The sequence below is a fragment of the Paroedura picta genome, chromosome 14, assembly GCF_049243985.1.
Source record: "Paroedura picta isolate Pp20150507F chromosome 14, Ppicta_v3.0, whole genome shotgun sequence".
NCBI classification, from domain to species: Eukaryota; Metazoa; Chordata; class Lepidosauria; order Squamata; family Gekkonidae; genus Paroedura; species Paroedura picta.
The window spans coordinates 274,130-290,016 of NC_135382.1; the positions used below are offsets into that span (position 1 = coordinate 274,130).

At 49.2% G+C, this 15,887-nt stretch overlaps 1 protein-coding gene across 5 annotated transcripts in view; it reads left to right on the plus strand.

Moving 5' to 3' along the window:
• Positions 1–15,887, plus strand: part of ELP2 (elongator acetyltransferase complex subunit 2) — a 111,148-nt gene that overhangs the window by 59,924 nt on the left and 35,337 nt on the right. For all 5 annotated transcript variants that reach the window (XM_077309702.1, XM_077309700.1, XM_077309703.1 and 2 more), the window contains 3 exons: positions 5,419–5,491; positions 9,590–9,779; positions 12,217–12,338. In XM_077309702.1, coding sequence (XP_077165817.1) covers positions 5,419–5,491; positions 9,590–9,779; positions 12,217–12,338 — 385 coding nt within the window. The remainder of the gene's footprint in view (positions 1–5,418; positions 5,492–9,589; positions 9,780–12,216; positions 12,339–15,887) is intronic.

Here is a 15,887-nt window from a genome sequence, read left to right on the forward strand (position 1 = left end):
GACTATATAGACATTTTCCGGAGGGAAGCAGGCAAGGTGTTCTCCTGGAACGAGGAGACCCAAATCGAGTACTTCCGGGAGGGCCTTAACCCGAAGCTCAGGGAATGGGCCGTGATCAAGGGGACGGAAGAAGATCTGTCTACACTGGAGGGGTGGTGTTTTGTGGTCGCCAAGCTGGAAGCCAGCCTGGGTTGGGCCGCCGCACCCCCCCGGGAGGCCAAAGGCGGGTCAGCCGAGGCGCCGAGACCGGGCCCCGACAACTCTCGCCCCAAACGACCCCCGAACCCCGAGCGGGAAAGGAGACGCCGGGAAGGTCTGTGCCTGAAATGCGGGGGGTCAGGACATTTCGCAGCAGCGTGCCAACGGCAAGGGGGGGAGGACCGCGGGCTCTCCCAGGGGGGAGGTGCGACACGCCCCCAGCAGGCACGCCGGGCGGAGGACCTCCGCAACGAACCGGGAAGCGCCCAGGCGAAGGGAAACGGCCAGGACCTGCTGTAGACGGCGCCGGGCAGCAGGTCCCGCGGTGCGAGGGAAAACCCCTGCAGCATGAGGCGCGACCTCCGAACGTGGTAATTTTAGAGCTCCGGAACCCGGAGAACGGACTAAGTTGGGTGGGGGAGGCTCTTTTGGACTCTGGATGCGACCACAGCATGGTCCACCCCCAGATAGCCCGGGCTTTGGGGCTACCGAAGCGCATTCGGAAGGTTCCCCTGGTTTTCGTCCAGATGGACGGCAGCCCGATTCAGGGGGGACCTTTCGGGGAAGAGGTGGGTCCTATCGCCATCCACATAGGGGACCACCAAGAGCTGCGGTGGCTGATCCAGGTCCCCGTAGCGGGATATCGGGCGGTGTTGGGCCTGGATTGGCTGAAGGAACACAACCCCGTGGTGGACTGGCGGGCGGGGACCCTGAAGTTCGACTTGACGGTGGGTGCACGGCATCGGGTCCCCCACGAGAATTCCAACCACAAGAGGACGGCGGCGCGTCCCAGGGGAGCGGCGGCGGCGCAGCAGGAGAAACCAGAGCCCGAGGTCCCGCCAGAGTACCGAGACCTCGCAGCCGTTTTCAGCGAGCGGGAAGCGGACGAGCTACCCCCACACCGCCGCACGGACTGCGCTATCAACATCCCAGAGGGGGCGGTACTACCCAAAGGGCGCATCTACAAGATGAGTGAGGGTGAGCTCAAGGACCTCCGGGAGTTTTTGGATAAAAATCTGGCCCGAGGTTTCATCCGGCCCGCTTCCAGTCCCATGGGAGCTCCAGTCTTGTTCGTCCGGAAAAAGGATGGGTCCCGACGGCTGTGCCAGGACTACCGGGGCCTCAACGCCATCGCAGCGGGGAACGCTTACCCCCTCCCGCTGATCCCGGATTTGCTGGCCCGGCTGGGCAAAGGGACTCTGTTCACTAAACTGGACCTAAGGGAGGCGTACTACCGGGTACGCATCCGGGAGGGGGATGAGTGGAAAACAGCGTTTAACTGTCAATTGGGACAATTCGAATTTAACGTGATGCCGTTCGGCTTAAGCGGGGCACCTGGGGTTTTCATGAGTCTAATTAATGAGGTGTTGCAGGACCTTCTGTTTCAGGGGGTGGTGGTTTATTTGGATGACGTCCTGATCTACAGCCAAGATCCCCAAGAGCACGTGACCCTGGTGAGGGAGGTGTTAAAGCGCCTGCTGGCAAACCACCTATACGTGAAGCTGGCTAAGTGCGAATTCCACCGTCCCTCCCTGGACTATTTGGGCTACCGCATCTCAGCCCAGGGCATAGCTATGGACCCCGAGAAGGTGCAGGCGGTGCTGGCCTGGGAAAGGCCCCGCACCCGGAAACAGCTACAAAGCTTCCTGGGGTTTGCTAACTTTTTTAGAGGCTTCATCCCCAGATACTCCTCCGTAGTGGCTCCCCTCACGGACTTGCTAGGTACCAAGGGGAGAGGTCCTCGCGCCACGCGGCCCAGCGCAGCGCTCGGCTGGAATGAGAAATCGGAGGCAGCGTTCCTGGCCCTCAAGCAAGCTTTCGCGTCTGAGCCCACGCTACTGCACGTCGACCCAACCCAGCCGATGGTGGTACAAGTCGACGCCAGCGACGCAGCAGCCGGGGCGGTTCTCCTGCAGCGAGACAAGGCGGGACAGCTGAGGCCGGCGGCCTACCTCTCACGAAAATTCGCCGAAACGGAGCGGAACTGGTCTACCTGGGAGAAGGAGGCGTTTGCGATTAAGTTCGCCCTCACCGAATGGCGGCATTGGCTGGAGGAAACAGAGGAGCCGTTCGAGGTCTGGACAGATCACAAGAATCTGGAGGCGCTCCGGCAACCGCGATCCCTGAACGCCAAGCAGATGAGGTGGGCGGAGTTCTTTTCGCGGTACAATTTCAAGCTTGGTCACATCCCCGGCAAAGAGAATTTCCTCGCGGACGCCCTCTCCCGTCTGCCGCATTATGGGGAGGGGTACGCTCCCTGCACCAGGTCCGTGTTTGGCGAGGAGCAGCTGGGACGGGGGGTCGTCACTAGGCGGCGGGCCAGGGAGGAATGGGAGCCCGACCCGGCGACCGCCCCGCTCCGAGACCGCCTAGTGGCAGCCTATGGGGCAGACGAGGAGCTGGCTGAGCTCCAGGACTCTTTGATTTTGGACTCCGGTCTCTGGCGGAGGGGGGAGGCTGTCTACGTCCCGGAAGGGCTACGACGGGAAGCCCTCAGCCTCTGCCACGATGCTAAGACCGCCGGGCACTTCGGTTTCGTAAAATCCTGGAAGTTGGCCCGGCGGCGGTTTTGGTGGCCCAGTCTGCGGCGGGACACAAAAGCTTACGTCAGTGGTTGTCCTGTCTGCCTGACCTGCAAGCCGGGGGTTGGCAAGCCGAAAGGTCTGCTGCACCCGCTCGAGGTCCCGACCCGGCCGTGGTCAGTGATCTCCATGGACTTTATAACAGACTTGCCTCCCAGCAAGGGGAAAACGGTGATCTGGGTGGTGGTAGATCTATTTTCCAAACAGGCCCATTTCATTCCTTGCGCCAGTGTCCCCAGTGCTTCACAGTTGGCTCGGATGTTCCTGGATCACGTGTTCCGACTGCACGGGCTGCCGGACAAGGTGATTTCCGATCGGGGCTCACAATTCGTGTCCCGGTTTTGGCAAGCTTTCCTGCGCCTGTTAGACATCGAGCAAGGGCTGAGCTCCGCTTACCACCCCCAGACGGACGGGCAGACCGAGCGGGTTAATCAAGTACTGGAACAGTACTTGCGGTGTTTCGGTTCCTATCATCAAGACACCTGGGTGCCCCTGCTCCCCCTGGCCGAGTTCGCGTACAACAACGCAGACCACAGCAGCACGGAGATGTCGCCTTTTGCCGTCGTCTACGGGACAGACCTGAGACACTTCCCGGAGCTTGGAGAGGTCCCCGCCCGGGAATCGGCCGACCTTCGCGAGTGGGGGAAGCGTGCCGGGAGCTGCTGGAAGTCGCTGCAGGAGCAGCTCCACAAAGTCAAGGCAGCGCAGAAAGAGGACGCCGACCGGAAGAGACGACCAGCTGAGGAGATCCGACCGGGGGATCGAGTTTACCTTTCCACCCGGAACCTACGGTTGAATTTGCCCAGCAAGAAGCTAGGCCCTCGGTTTTTGGGGCCTTTCGAGGTCTTGGCCCCGATCAACGAAGTTTCGGTCAAGCTCAAGCTCCCCAAGAACCTCCGGCACATCCATCCCGTCTTTCACGTGAGCCTTCTAAAAAAAACTCCGGACGGTGACGTTTGGCACCCCGTGTTTTCCCCGCCAGCGCCCGAGGTCCTGCCGGGGGGGGAGCACCACGAGGTGGCGGATATCCTGGACTCTAGACTCCACAGGGGGAAGTTGCAGTACCTCGTGGAATGGAAGGACTTCGCTTTGGGGGACCGGGAATGGGTCTGGGCAGCGGACGTCCTTGCGCCCCGACTCACTGAACGTTTCCACAAGCGGTATCCTGGCCGCCCCGGGGGGTTGGAGAATGGACCTTCGGGGGGGCAGAATGTCGTGGTTCGGTCCTTGGTGGCTTGGGAACGGGACCGAACCCCGCCATCAGAGGCGCCCGCGATCACGGAGGTAGGGCATGGTGATCATAGGCAAGCCGGCAGCTGGGCGCCCCACCCGATCGTTGAGGTGGCAATGGCCGCTAAAGAACCTCAATGTCCCCCTCCACCTTTTGACAAGGGCCCGGAGATGGCCCTTTGTTCCAGGAAAATGGGCCATCAGGAACCCCGGAAAACCTCGCATATGTGCATGAGTCATGATTGTATCAGCATGTTCCCTCCGCAAGTACTGGGTGGGGCAATACAGCCTAAGGAGGTGGGTTTTGTATAAAAGGGAGCTTCCACCTGGAGTTCGGTGGAAGCTCTTACTCCATACCAGCGGACTCCACGTTGCTGAAATAAAGCTTGTTCCTGTTGTATCGTTCACCAGGCCTGGCGTGACGTTTTCTTCAAAGGGGCACCCTGTTTTTCAGTTAGCAAGCGGGTTCCCGACATAGTGTTATTTCTGAGAGAGTTAAGCTGTGTGTGTGAGGGGGTGGGGATTGAAAGGTCAGTAAAGGAGAATTGTAGAAAAATACTTATTTGAATTCATGCCTTGAACAGATTGACAAGTTAGTGTCTGAGACTTCTAAAAGGTTTGGAAAACTTCAGTGACAGCAAATTTTATGTGGCATGTTAAGTCCTAAAAAGTTGGACCATTCACCTTCAATCAAATCCAAGAAAATTACGTTCTGATGCTAGATGGCAGGTCTGCGATGTGACCTAAGGGGACTGGCTCTCCTGTGGATTGGAGAGGTGTTTCTCCCGTAGTCAGGAGAAATAAACTGTTCATTTTGCTAAACTGCTTTATGCCAATAAAGGTATTGTGTATTGTGAAGTGGTAAAATTCATACAAATTTGTTGGCTTGGAGTGGCTTAGATTCTGTGCTCTTCTCCCAGGATTTGAATTCCTGATTTGTGAATTAATTAATTGGGTGTGTTCCTTAATGCACTGGTTTTCAAGCTGTGCCCCAAGGAGACTTTAAAGGTTCCTTTGAGGATTATTATCCTTGTCTTTGAAATATGGCCTGACTACCACAACTGGTGTTTCCATGTCGTGTGCAGTCACAGGTTGGTCCAGGGTTTGTTGTATAGCGTGTGCTCCGCTGATAAAGCCAGAGAATGTCAATAGGCCTACGTGAACTGTGTACCTTGAGGAATGTGCTCTACACTGTTGTGTAACAGGAAAGAACTCTGAGGAAGAACGATGAAGGCTTCAGTATGGAAATTTCCCCTGATAATAAAATGTTAGACAGCTTCCAGTTTAAGACCATTATGGGAGAGAGACAGTATAAAAATCTGATGATGATGATGATGAATGGATGGATCATTACTGGAGTCTATATTTAACAAAATCATTTCCCCCTTTTTTTCTTTTATCACTTCAGATATGGGCATGGCTATGAAATTTTCTGCGTTGCTTGCAATAGTGCCAAGACAATAATTGCCTCTGCATGTAAGGTAAGAAAAGAGAGTGATTTAAAATGACTTTGACAAGTGATTCTCTTGAGAGGTTACTCTTTTCTTTAAGAAGGAATATCTTGAGAGTCATCAATGTGCATAATAGGAACAGATGATGCTTTGTAAGTACTATCCATTGTGTAGGTGGCAGAAAAGAAGACCCCAAAGGCCAGGGCAAATAGAATGATAAAGGTGTTGCAGTCTCTTCAGATACTTCCTGGGTGAACATGTGGTTTGGATAAGGTGTTGAATTGTTGTTGTTAGGTGCAAAGTCGTGTCCAACCCATCGTGACCCCATGGACAATGATCCTCCAGGCCTTCCTGTCCTCTACCATTCCCCGGAGTCCATTTATGTTTGCACCTACTGCTTCAGTAACTCCATCCAGCCACCTCATTCTCTGTCGTCCCCTTCTTCTTTTGCCCTCAATCGCTCCCAGCATTAGGCTCTTCTCCAGGGAGAAGTATTTAAGTTTCATCTTTAGGATCTGGGCTTCTAAGGAGCAGTCAGGGCTGATCTCCTCTAGGACTGACCGGTTTGTTCGCCTTGCAGTCCAAGGGACTCGCAAGAGTCTTCTCCAGCACCAGAATTCAAAAGCCTCAATTCCTTAGCCTTCCTTATGGTCCAACTTTCACAGCCGTACATTGCAACTGGGAAGACCATAGCCTTGACTAGACGCACTTTTGTTGGCAGGGTGATGTCTCTGCTTTTTAGGATGCTGTCTAGATTTGCCATAGCTTTCCTTCCCAGAAGCAAGCGTCTTTTAATTTCTTTGCTGCAGTCCCCATCTGCAGTGATCTTGGAGCCCAGGAAAATAAAATCTGTCACTATCTCCATTTCTTCCCCATCTATTTGCCAGGAATGGTGTTGGATAAAGGATTGCAAATGCTTTAGTTAATTAGCATCATGACAAGCTTCCATGGCAGAGGGGGGACCGTGTACCTTGATCTCCCAGAGCCCAGTCTAAATCTATTCCACACTATGCCACACTGGCTGCCTGGGGGTGGCTGCTGTAAACAGGAAGCCCGGCCCAGGGAAGTCATGCAAGTTGTGTGGTAGCAAGTAGCCTGGCAGTTCCTGGTGAGCCTGGACCCAATGGGATGCTTAGTCCAAAACTTTAAGTTAGAATCATAGAGCTGGAAGGGACCTCCAGAGTCATGTAGTCCAACCCTCTGCACAATGCAGGAATTCACAACTACCTGCCTACCCACAGTGATCCCAATTTCATGACCAAGGGATCCGCCCACCAAAAATCTCCAGAATTTGGCCTGGTCTGGAGGGAATTCGCCTACCATCCCACAGCTGGATACTATCTTTTCTTATCCACTTCTTGAACTTCCTTATGTGTATGTTTAATCTAGGTTGATAGATTTTCATTCTCTTGTTTTAATTCTTGTTTTAATTTTGCTGATAAAGAACTAAATTGTTTGGTCCTAATCCTGGAAAGGTTTTCCATCATTATATTACAGAACTTAGCTCTTTATTTGCTAGTCTTGTTCCTTTAGCCTAGTTTTTAAGTTTAGCTAGTTTTTTTCATCTCTGCAAAGCCTTGTACAAAAAAATCCATATTGCAGGGCCTTTTCGGCCTTGGCCCCTGCCTGGTGGAATGAGCCCCTGGAAGAGCTGAGGGCCCTGGTGGAGCTCTCTGAGTTCCACAGGGTCTGTATGACCACCAGGTTTGTTGTTGAGGCCAGAGTGGTGCCCGGAGTTTTGATCAGCGCCCCCCCCCCCCCATTTCTAACTTTGAATCAATCAAGACCCCTAGGTCATCTTGCTCAGGGTCTTTAGCTGGGTGCATTGGCTGGAACAGTGGGGCTCGGCATAGTTGGGTTTATATTTTTAATTAAGCTGCCATCTGTTTTCATTGTTATATATATTGTTATTATACGGGACTTTGGAGGGATTTTATATTGCAGTTTTAAATGTTGTTATAAACCGCCACAAGATAACTAGCGTGAGTGGCAGTATATAAATAAAAATCTCAATAAATTAATTAATTAACACATTTTATCCTATTAATAACAATTATTTGTTATTGCAATTGCAGTATACAGAAGTAGAGCTTAGGTGTCAAGTAGCTATTGTTAACCAATAACAGTTAATAACGGATAACAGAGCTTATATCTCAGGTAGCCGTTGTAAGCTAATAACAGTTGATAACAAATAACAGCTGATTCAGTTAAACCACTTGCCCCAAATAGAAACAGTAATTCATCCAGTATTTAAATCTACAACATGTGTTCAGTGTTTCAAATCTGGATTGCAATTTAATAATGGGCCTGTAGGTGGCGCAGATAGAGCAGCGAGTGGTGTGTTATTAGTCAATTACTCAACCTTCCCGATTTCTGGAGTTTCCCTGAACTGGATGCTACTTCGGAGTCTGTTGGGATCTTGCCGAATTCAAGTAGTCCAATTCACAGTGTTGTAGACTTTTCCAGTTCCAATTAGATGTCCCAGATGTTGGTAGTGTTTGTAATCCCACAATATAGTTTAAACACACTTCCCCTCCGAACTTAAAAGGAAGGGATGTTAAGGAAGCCGTTGATGGAGCCTGCTTTCATATTATGTTCCAAAATGGCTTCTGGAGAAGGAAAAATCTCCAAGGGAAGAGAGAATGCCCAAGAAGGAAAAAAATACAGGCAGTACTCCTTGCAGAGGAATTGAAAAAATAGTTTGCCTTTAAAAATTGTACTTATAATATTGAAAAAGAGCCCAGTTATGCAAGGGAGGAGAGCAAAACAGTCAGGGGGGGAAACTCACCACATTTCAATTACCTGGAATGTATTAAGTCTTGTCAAGAGATAAGGTAAGATTAAACTAATGTAATCACATTCCATTATTATGCTGCATATTTATGGAATATTGACATGCTGTTTACTCATTTCCTGCTAATTTACTCTGTCCTTACGTCTGCACTGTGAAGATCCCTATTTCATTGTCTGAGGAAGTGTGCCTGCACGTGAAAGCTCCCAAAGAATAAAACTTTGTTGGTCTTAAAGGTGCCTGATTGGACTCGAATTTTGTAATTTAATTGTAGTATTTTCCCTTGAATAACTTTTGAGTCTTTCCTTACACTATCTTTTAAGCATCTGCTGAATGTTTCAGTACAGATATTTGTCTTTCTAAGCTTGTTAGATCTGCAATATTTAAAGTTAATTATACAAAGTTACCAACAAGATAGTTTAGGGAGGAACAAACCAAATATGTCATTAGAAGGCAAGATATTATGGCTAAAGCTCACTTATTTTGGATCATGCGATCAAACTTGTTAGAAAAATCATTAATGCTCAGCGTGGTCAGTGGCAAAAAGGAACGTGATTGCCAAAGGATCTGCAGGCTCAACACAATCAAAGCCAATACAGGGATGACCATGAACCATCTAAAAGAAGGAGTTATTGACAAAAATGTATGGAGGAAACTTTCCTAGAGGATCACTGAGGGTCGGACACAACTGAACGGATAACATCATCATCATACAAAGGCAATAAGTAGATCCAGGTGCACAAATTGTTTATATTTACCCAACAAATCTGAAGACATCGATGAAGAGTTTTAGAACTGGAGAAAAAAATCTGTTTCAGTTCTTCAGTCTATGTAATGTTGCCCCTCCTAGAGGGGGGCTTGGGAATAATATTTCTTCCCCTGCCTGCCCAGTAATGGTCCCAAAACAGATAGTCATGAGAGCACTGTAAAAACAGTGCTAACAATGTCACCATGTTGAAAAATTGTTCTTTGTGCTTTTCAGTATGAATTTTAATTTAATTCTTTATTCTAGAAAAAGACCAAAACCAAGAAGAGCAGTCTAATATACACCAACAACATTTGGGGTGGAATGAGCTCCCTTCATTAGGGATCCCCAAAACCTTATGGGTCTCTCAGATGCTTCTGGACGTAACATGGCTGCCTTCTGAAGCAGTGCTGGAGTAACTGCAGGCATATAATGAACATTCCATCTTTCACTGGCTACATTTTTAAAGGACTTGGGTTTCAAAAAAATTAGTGTTTTGCTTATGTTGTTTACAGAGGAGGCTGCTTGCAGGAAAACCCTTGAGGTTTACTTGTATTCAGTCTGTATTTGTGCTTGCTTCCTATTCTAACAGGCTTCTAAAAAAGAACATGCAGCGATCATGTTGTGGAGCACCATTACCTGGAAGCAGTTACAGAGCTTACCTTTTCACAATCTGACGGTGACACAGATGGCGTTTTCCCCCAATGGCAAATTCCTGTTGGCAGTGTCAAGAGACAGAAAATGGTCTCTTTGGAAATGCAAAAATGGTCCAGAGGAACCAGGTAAGATTTTGGAGCTGGAGCTGCTGGTTGCAAGCCAGTTACAAAGGGCTGGCCTTTTAAGCTCTATGAGAAGAAAAAGAGTAGGTTCTTATATACCGCTTTCCTCTACTAAGGGTACTAAAAGAACTTGCAGTTGTAATTTCTGAGCCTCTGTCCATTATTTTTGACAAATCTTGGAAAACAGGTAAAGTGCCAGAAGATTGGAGGCAGGCAAATGTTGTCCCCATCTTCAAGAAGGGGAAAAAGGAACATCTGGGTAACTCCCAACCCATCAGCTTGGTGTCTATAGCTAGCAAATATTTAGAACAAATAATCACAATACAGGAACTCACAAATACCTGCCCACCCACGGTAACCCCAATTTCATGCCCAAGTGATTCCCCCTCCCCCCGCAAACTCACCTACCATCCCACAGTGTCAATTAGAAATTCCCTGAGTTTGCAAAGAAGGGCCACAAGAAACAAACATTGGCACATCCCTTCCTGCCCACCTGTCAAAATTCTAGAATTGTATACAAGAAAACGTCTATTTCGGAAAGTTTCTTTATTCTCAAGCGAAAGCATCCAACAAGGTAATAGGCAGAACTGGGGGGAATCACGTATATAAATCATAAAAACATCCCCTTTCCTCCCTCCCATGGGACGGTGATGACTCTGGTTTCAGGATGAGACAAAACGTTCAGCTGATGAGGGTGCCAGGCACAGGGCAAGCAAACTAAGGCAAAGGGAGTCCAGCCTCCCCACGGCGTGTTGTGGGAAGCAGAGGCAATAATGGTGTTCATGGCCTTGAGGAGCCAAAATAGCATAACCCAAACAAAATGGATCGCTGCAACCATCAATCATAGCAAACAGCAGAATACTTAGGATTCTGACACCACCCACTCACCATCTGCCTAAATTCATAAAATCAGGATTTCTGTCAGATGGCTATCCAACCTCTGCTTAAAACTTCCAAATAAGGAGAACCCTCCGCCTCCCGAGGAAGCTTGTTCCTCTGAGGAACCACTCTTACTGTGAGGAACTTCTTCCAGATGTTTAGCCAAAAATTCTTTGGAATTAATTTCAACCCATTGGTTCTGGTTCGATCCTCTGGGGCAACAGAAAACAACTCTGCTCCATCTTCTATGTGACAGCCCTTCAAGTATTTGAAGATGGTTATCCTATCACCTCTTCGTCACCTTCTCTTCAGGCTAAACAGACCAAGCTCCCTCAACCTTCCCTCATACAACTTGGTCTCCAAACCCCTCACCATCTTTATTGCCCTCCTCTGGACACGCTCCAGTTTCTCTATATCCCTCTTCAGTTGTGGTGCCCAAAACTGAACACAGGACTCCAAGTGAGGTCTAACCAGAGCAGGTCTAACATCACCTTGCATGATCTGGATACTATAGTTCTTTTTATACAGGCCAAAATCCTGTTTGCCTTTTTAGCCACCAAGATTATCTCATATGATCTGGACACTATACTTCTTTTAATACAGCTCAAAATCCCATTTGCCTCTTAAGCCGCTGAGTCACATTGGCTTAATTAATTCCAACCCATTGGTTCTGGTCCGACCCTCTGGGGCAATAGACAACAACTCTGCGCCATCTTCTGTATGACAACCCTTCAAGTATTTGCAGACGGCCTTCATATGTGGGAATGACTAGCCATGGTTTCACTGCTTGCTCTCCGAGTCATGTGCAGAGGCTGCAGGGAACGCGACCTGGACCAAAAGAAGGCAATATGAGCTGAAGAAAAAACGGCACCTCGAGTTGGTGTGGCAGCAACCAACTTCTTCATTTGGGAGGGGGTAGGAGCAGCTTCTTATCAGTCGGCATTGTCACAGCCCCCCATCACCTTGGAATGGGGACAGTCTAATCCAGTGGTTCTCAACTGCTCCAACTTGACAATCCCAACTGCGGTGGAACGCGCACATGTGCATGCAGTGTGTCCGTGTGAGCATGCGCGTGCGTCTACGGGCGCAGCCGCACAACATTCGGGTGGCGTGGAGGCAGCCATTGCCATGGCTCCTCCACCTCTGCCTGCGGCCTGCTACTGCGACCTGCAGCTCCCTGCCACTGCTTCCGTCCGCCGACACCCACCGCCACCTCAGGGGCAACCAACCTGGGGACCGCACAGAAGGGGCCAGGCGACCCCAACTGGGGTCAGGACGCCAGGGTTGAGAACCACTGGTCTAGTCTCGTAGGCCAGTTCACTTGATTGGTGAAACTCTGGCCCAGAATGAAAAGATGCCCCAGAAATTTCTGCAGGTGCGATGAAGAGTGTCTGCTGAGGCAAGAAGGATAAGAAGATTATGGGAGCACAGCAGCGGTCCAGGGGGGGACAGGGACGACTTCATCTGTAGGTTGTCTGCATCCTGGATGATGGTTCACTTGTCTTTACTTTGCACACTGCAATACAGGAGGGTTATGTTCCCTTTTTATGTCTCATTCCAGAACCAGCTTTCATCCTGTTTGCCTGTACATTTCAAAATACCGCATTGCATAGCCGTATCATATGGTCTTGCGACTGGACTCCTGACAGCAAATACTTCATTACAGGAAGCAGAGACAAAAAGGTAAGGCAGAGAACAGGTTTTGCTGGGTGCCTTTATGTATTCCCTGTGTGGTATGCTGCCTGCCAAGGGGTAGTGAACCCTTGTTTTGACCTACAGACAGTACGTATGTCTGTAAGGATGTTATACTTGGGCAGACGTGCTGGGAGCAACACAGGTCCTCATGGCCTCTCCTTGGGACCAGCCTGAGGCTGTGTAGGCTGGGGGAGGGTGGCATCAGCCACAGCTGCTGTGTCCTCCTGCAGGGCTTGGTGCTCTGGCCTCCCACCATCAACACCCCCACTTGGGTTAACCTGTTGAAAGAGAATATTTGGAGTGGGTGTGTGAGGGAGTGGCTGTATTTTGCTAGAATAGAACCTTATTCACCCATATCCTAAACCATTTAAAGCCCTCTTTGAACCTAAGCTAACAATAAGCCTAAACTTGGGTGCATAAATTTCAGCTTGACATGAGATTATTTGTGACCACCTTCTTAAAGATCTAAGGCAGCAAAGAAATCCCCAACAAAAAGAATCACATATTGTATGCTTGTGTAATCTTTCTTATAAAATTAATTTGTTCTGAATTTAGACTCATATATTAGTACGAATTTACATCTAGGTCTTAAATGTGTTCCAGGCTGTTAGAACAGAAAAAGAAAGCAATACAACAAAAGGTTATTGCTGTTCAATATTCATAAATGTAAACTTTTGATTGCAGCAGCTATATATTTGCATTCATTTAATGTTATATTAAAATCCAGGTGTGCTAACAGGTTCATTAAATTATAGATAGAAGAGTGAACAGCTTTTTATTCAGATAAGGATCTAGAAATTTTCTTCTCCAATCCAAATAAATTACATAGAAAAAGAAGAAATGCTCAGTAGTTTCTATCACAGACACCAACTCTAGAAATCCTTCTTGTTCTGTAAATTGTCCATGTAAGACAGCAAGTGGGAGTGAATTCATTCTTGCAAGTAAAACAAAATCTTCCATTGGTATAGTACAGTAACATAGAAATAGTAACTGTTATTAATCAGTTTGGTGTAGTGGTTAGGAGTGCAGACTTCTAATCTGGCATGCCAGGTTCGATTCTGCACTCCCCCACATGCAACCAGCTGGGTGACCTTGGGCTCGCCACAGCACTGATAAAACTGTTCTGACCGAGCAGTCAGGGCTCTCTCAGCCTCACCCACCCCACAGGTTGTTGTTGGGGAGAGGAATGGGAAGGCGACTGTAAGCCGCTTTGAGCCTCCTTCGGGTAGGGAAAAGCGGCATATAAGAACCAACTCTTCTTCTTCTTCTTCTTCTTCTTCTTCTTCTTCTTCTTCTTCTTCTTCTTCTTCTTCTTCTTCTTCTAATCAAGGTATAAATATCCATGTGTGAACATATGCACCCCTTTCCTAAAAACTGTGCCATTCTTCCACCACAAGGTGGCTACTAACCAAATTATAAGTTTACATATTAAATACATACGTCTGCTGTGTTACTGAAAGCCACATGTGGAGGCTGAACATTGCATTAGTCATCAGAGGAGGGGTATATTTACCCACTTACTGTAATACCCTTATAATTGTGTGAGCAGGAGCCTGAAGCATGACCGTGGGGCTTGGGAGGGGAACTTCCCGCATAAAGTCTGGTCTAGTGTCTCAGAGGTTGTCAGATGCTGGGGTAGCTAAAAGGGTTGATTTTGTGGAAGTGGTTTTAGGCAGGCAGCCCTGTACCCTGGACTTTCTTTGCTAAAGGTGATTTTTATAAAGTGTGCCCTTCATGTGTAAGTTCTGATTAGGTTATGAGGTTTTTCAGTTCATTGTCAGTCTTGTTGCGCATTGGGACTGTGCAAGTGCAGGCCAGCTGTGGAAGTCTGTTCCAGCTCAAGCCCTACAGGGGGCGCTACCGTCTCGACACAATGCGCACGCAGTCGGTCTATAACTAGCTCTTCATTCGACCGATCCTGGCCTCTAAAGCCATATTTTAAAAATGTTCTCGCTGTGGGGTGAATGTCCCGCAGTCTGACGATCACAACTTGTGCCTCCTTTGCCTCGGTGAGGCAAACAATGTCGGGGCTTGCAAGATCTGCCAGCACTTTACACCAAGGGCAAAGTCAGATCGTTCTGCCAGATTAAAGGCAGCGCTTTGGGAGAAGGCCCTTCGGGGTCCCCAACCTCCAGTCCTTTCCAAACCAGCATCCGAGCCAACCTCCGCTCCTGCCCGTACCCCCGGATCCACATCGGTCCATTCCTCCCGTGGTTCCAACCCGGGCAGAGAAACGAAAATCGGTGCCCTCGGTTCCATCTGCACTGTACCTGGCTCCCGCAACCTCAGAGGCCATTACGGTTCCTGCCACTTCAGCTATGTCTAAGAAGACGAGAAAAACCAAGAACAGAGCCCGTTCCTCTCATTCCGACTGCGGAACGGCTACGCAATCTATGGCTCCGTCTACCTCCACGTTTCCGGCTCAGGACCATCCATCTGTTCTGTCTTCCTGTACGGTTCCACTAACCTGGCTTCTGTCGGTGCCCTCGGTTCCCAGTCATTCACTACAACCACGATCAGCTCCCCCGGTTTGGTATTCAGCCTTGCAGGCATCCTACGATTCATCCTCCGTTTACGTGGGCCAATGGGATCAGCCTTATGAAGGTGAACCTGCCATCTCCTTTGGTTTCGGGGAATATCACCCCCACAATGTCGGAGATCCCTCTTCCTCATGCCCATCTGAGGACTATCGCCTACTTTCGGAGCAACTACTGCGTTTGGCTAAGGCTCTGGCACTGGACATTTCATCAGCCGACACCTGCCCTAAGGACAGGGTCCTTAGTCGCCTTTACTCATCTACTCCCACCTCTATTTGCCTTCCTATCCTTGAAGGTTTCAAAGACCTCACCATCCCAATTTGGGAAAAACCAGCCTCTGCCTCCCCTGTTCCCAGAAAACCTGTTTCCTTCTACAAGGTGAAGTCGGATTCTTTTTTCCTCTCTACTCACCCTCCTTCTACCTCTACTATCTTCCAGGATAGCGATCCCCAACCTGTGGGCTGTGGACCACATGTGGTCCTTCGACTAATTGGAGGTGGGCCTCAAAGGACGCCTTCTCCCCCCCCCCCAGCCCTTTACTTCATCCCCCCCAGCCCTTTACAACACACTTCATTGTTGTGGCATGTCTGTATCTTATTTTGAAGGGATGATTAAACATTACCATAGCGATCAGAGAGCTTTAGGGTAGTGGTTGAGAGGAGAGGAGTAAACTACCCCCCCCCCACCGGGCCTCAGTAAAAGGCGTTGAATGGTCCCTGGTGAGTGGTCCCCAGCGTTGAGTGGTCCCCGGTGATAAAAAGGTTGGGGATCACTGCTCCAGGATATGCAGATCAAACAACGTCCTGGACATCATACGGCACCCCTGTACAGGGAAAGTCGCAAATTGGAAGGCCTTGGCAGTGGCCTTATCCTTCCGCTCAGCCAACTACCAGGCCATCAGTGCAGGATGCCAAATGGTATTGTGGGAACGCATTTCCAAATATCTGGATATGCTACCAGAGTTATAGACTGAGGCCCTGCGAACATCTAAGCAAGCAAT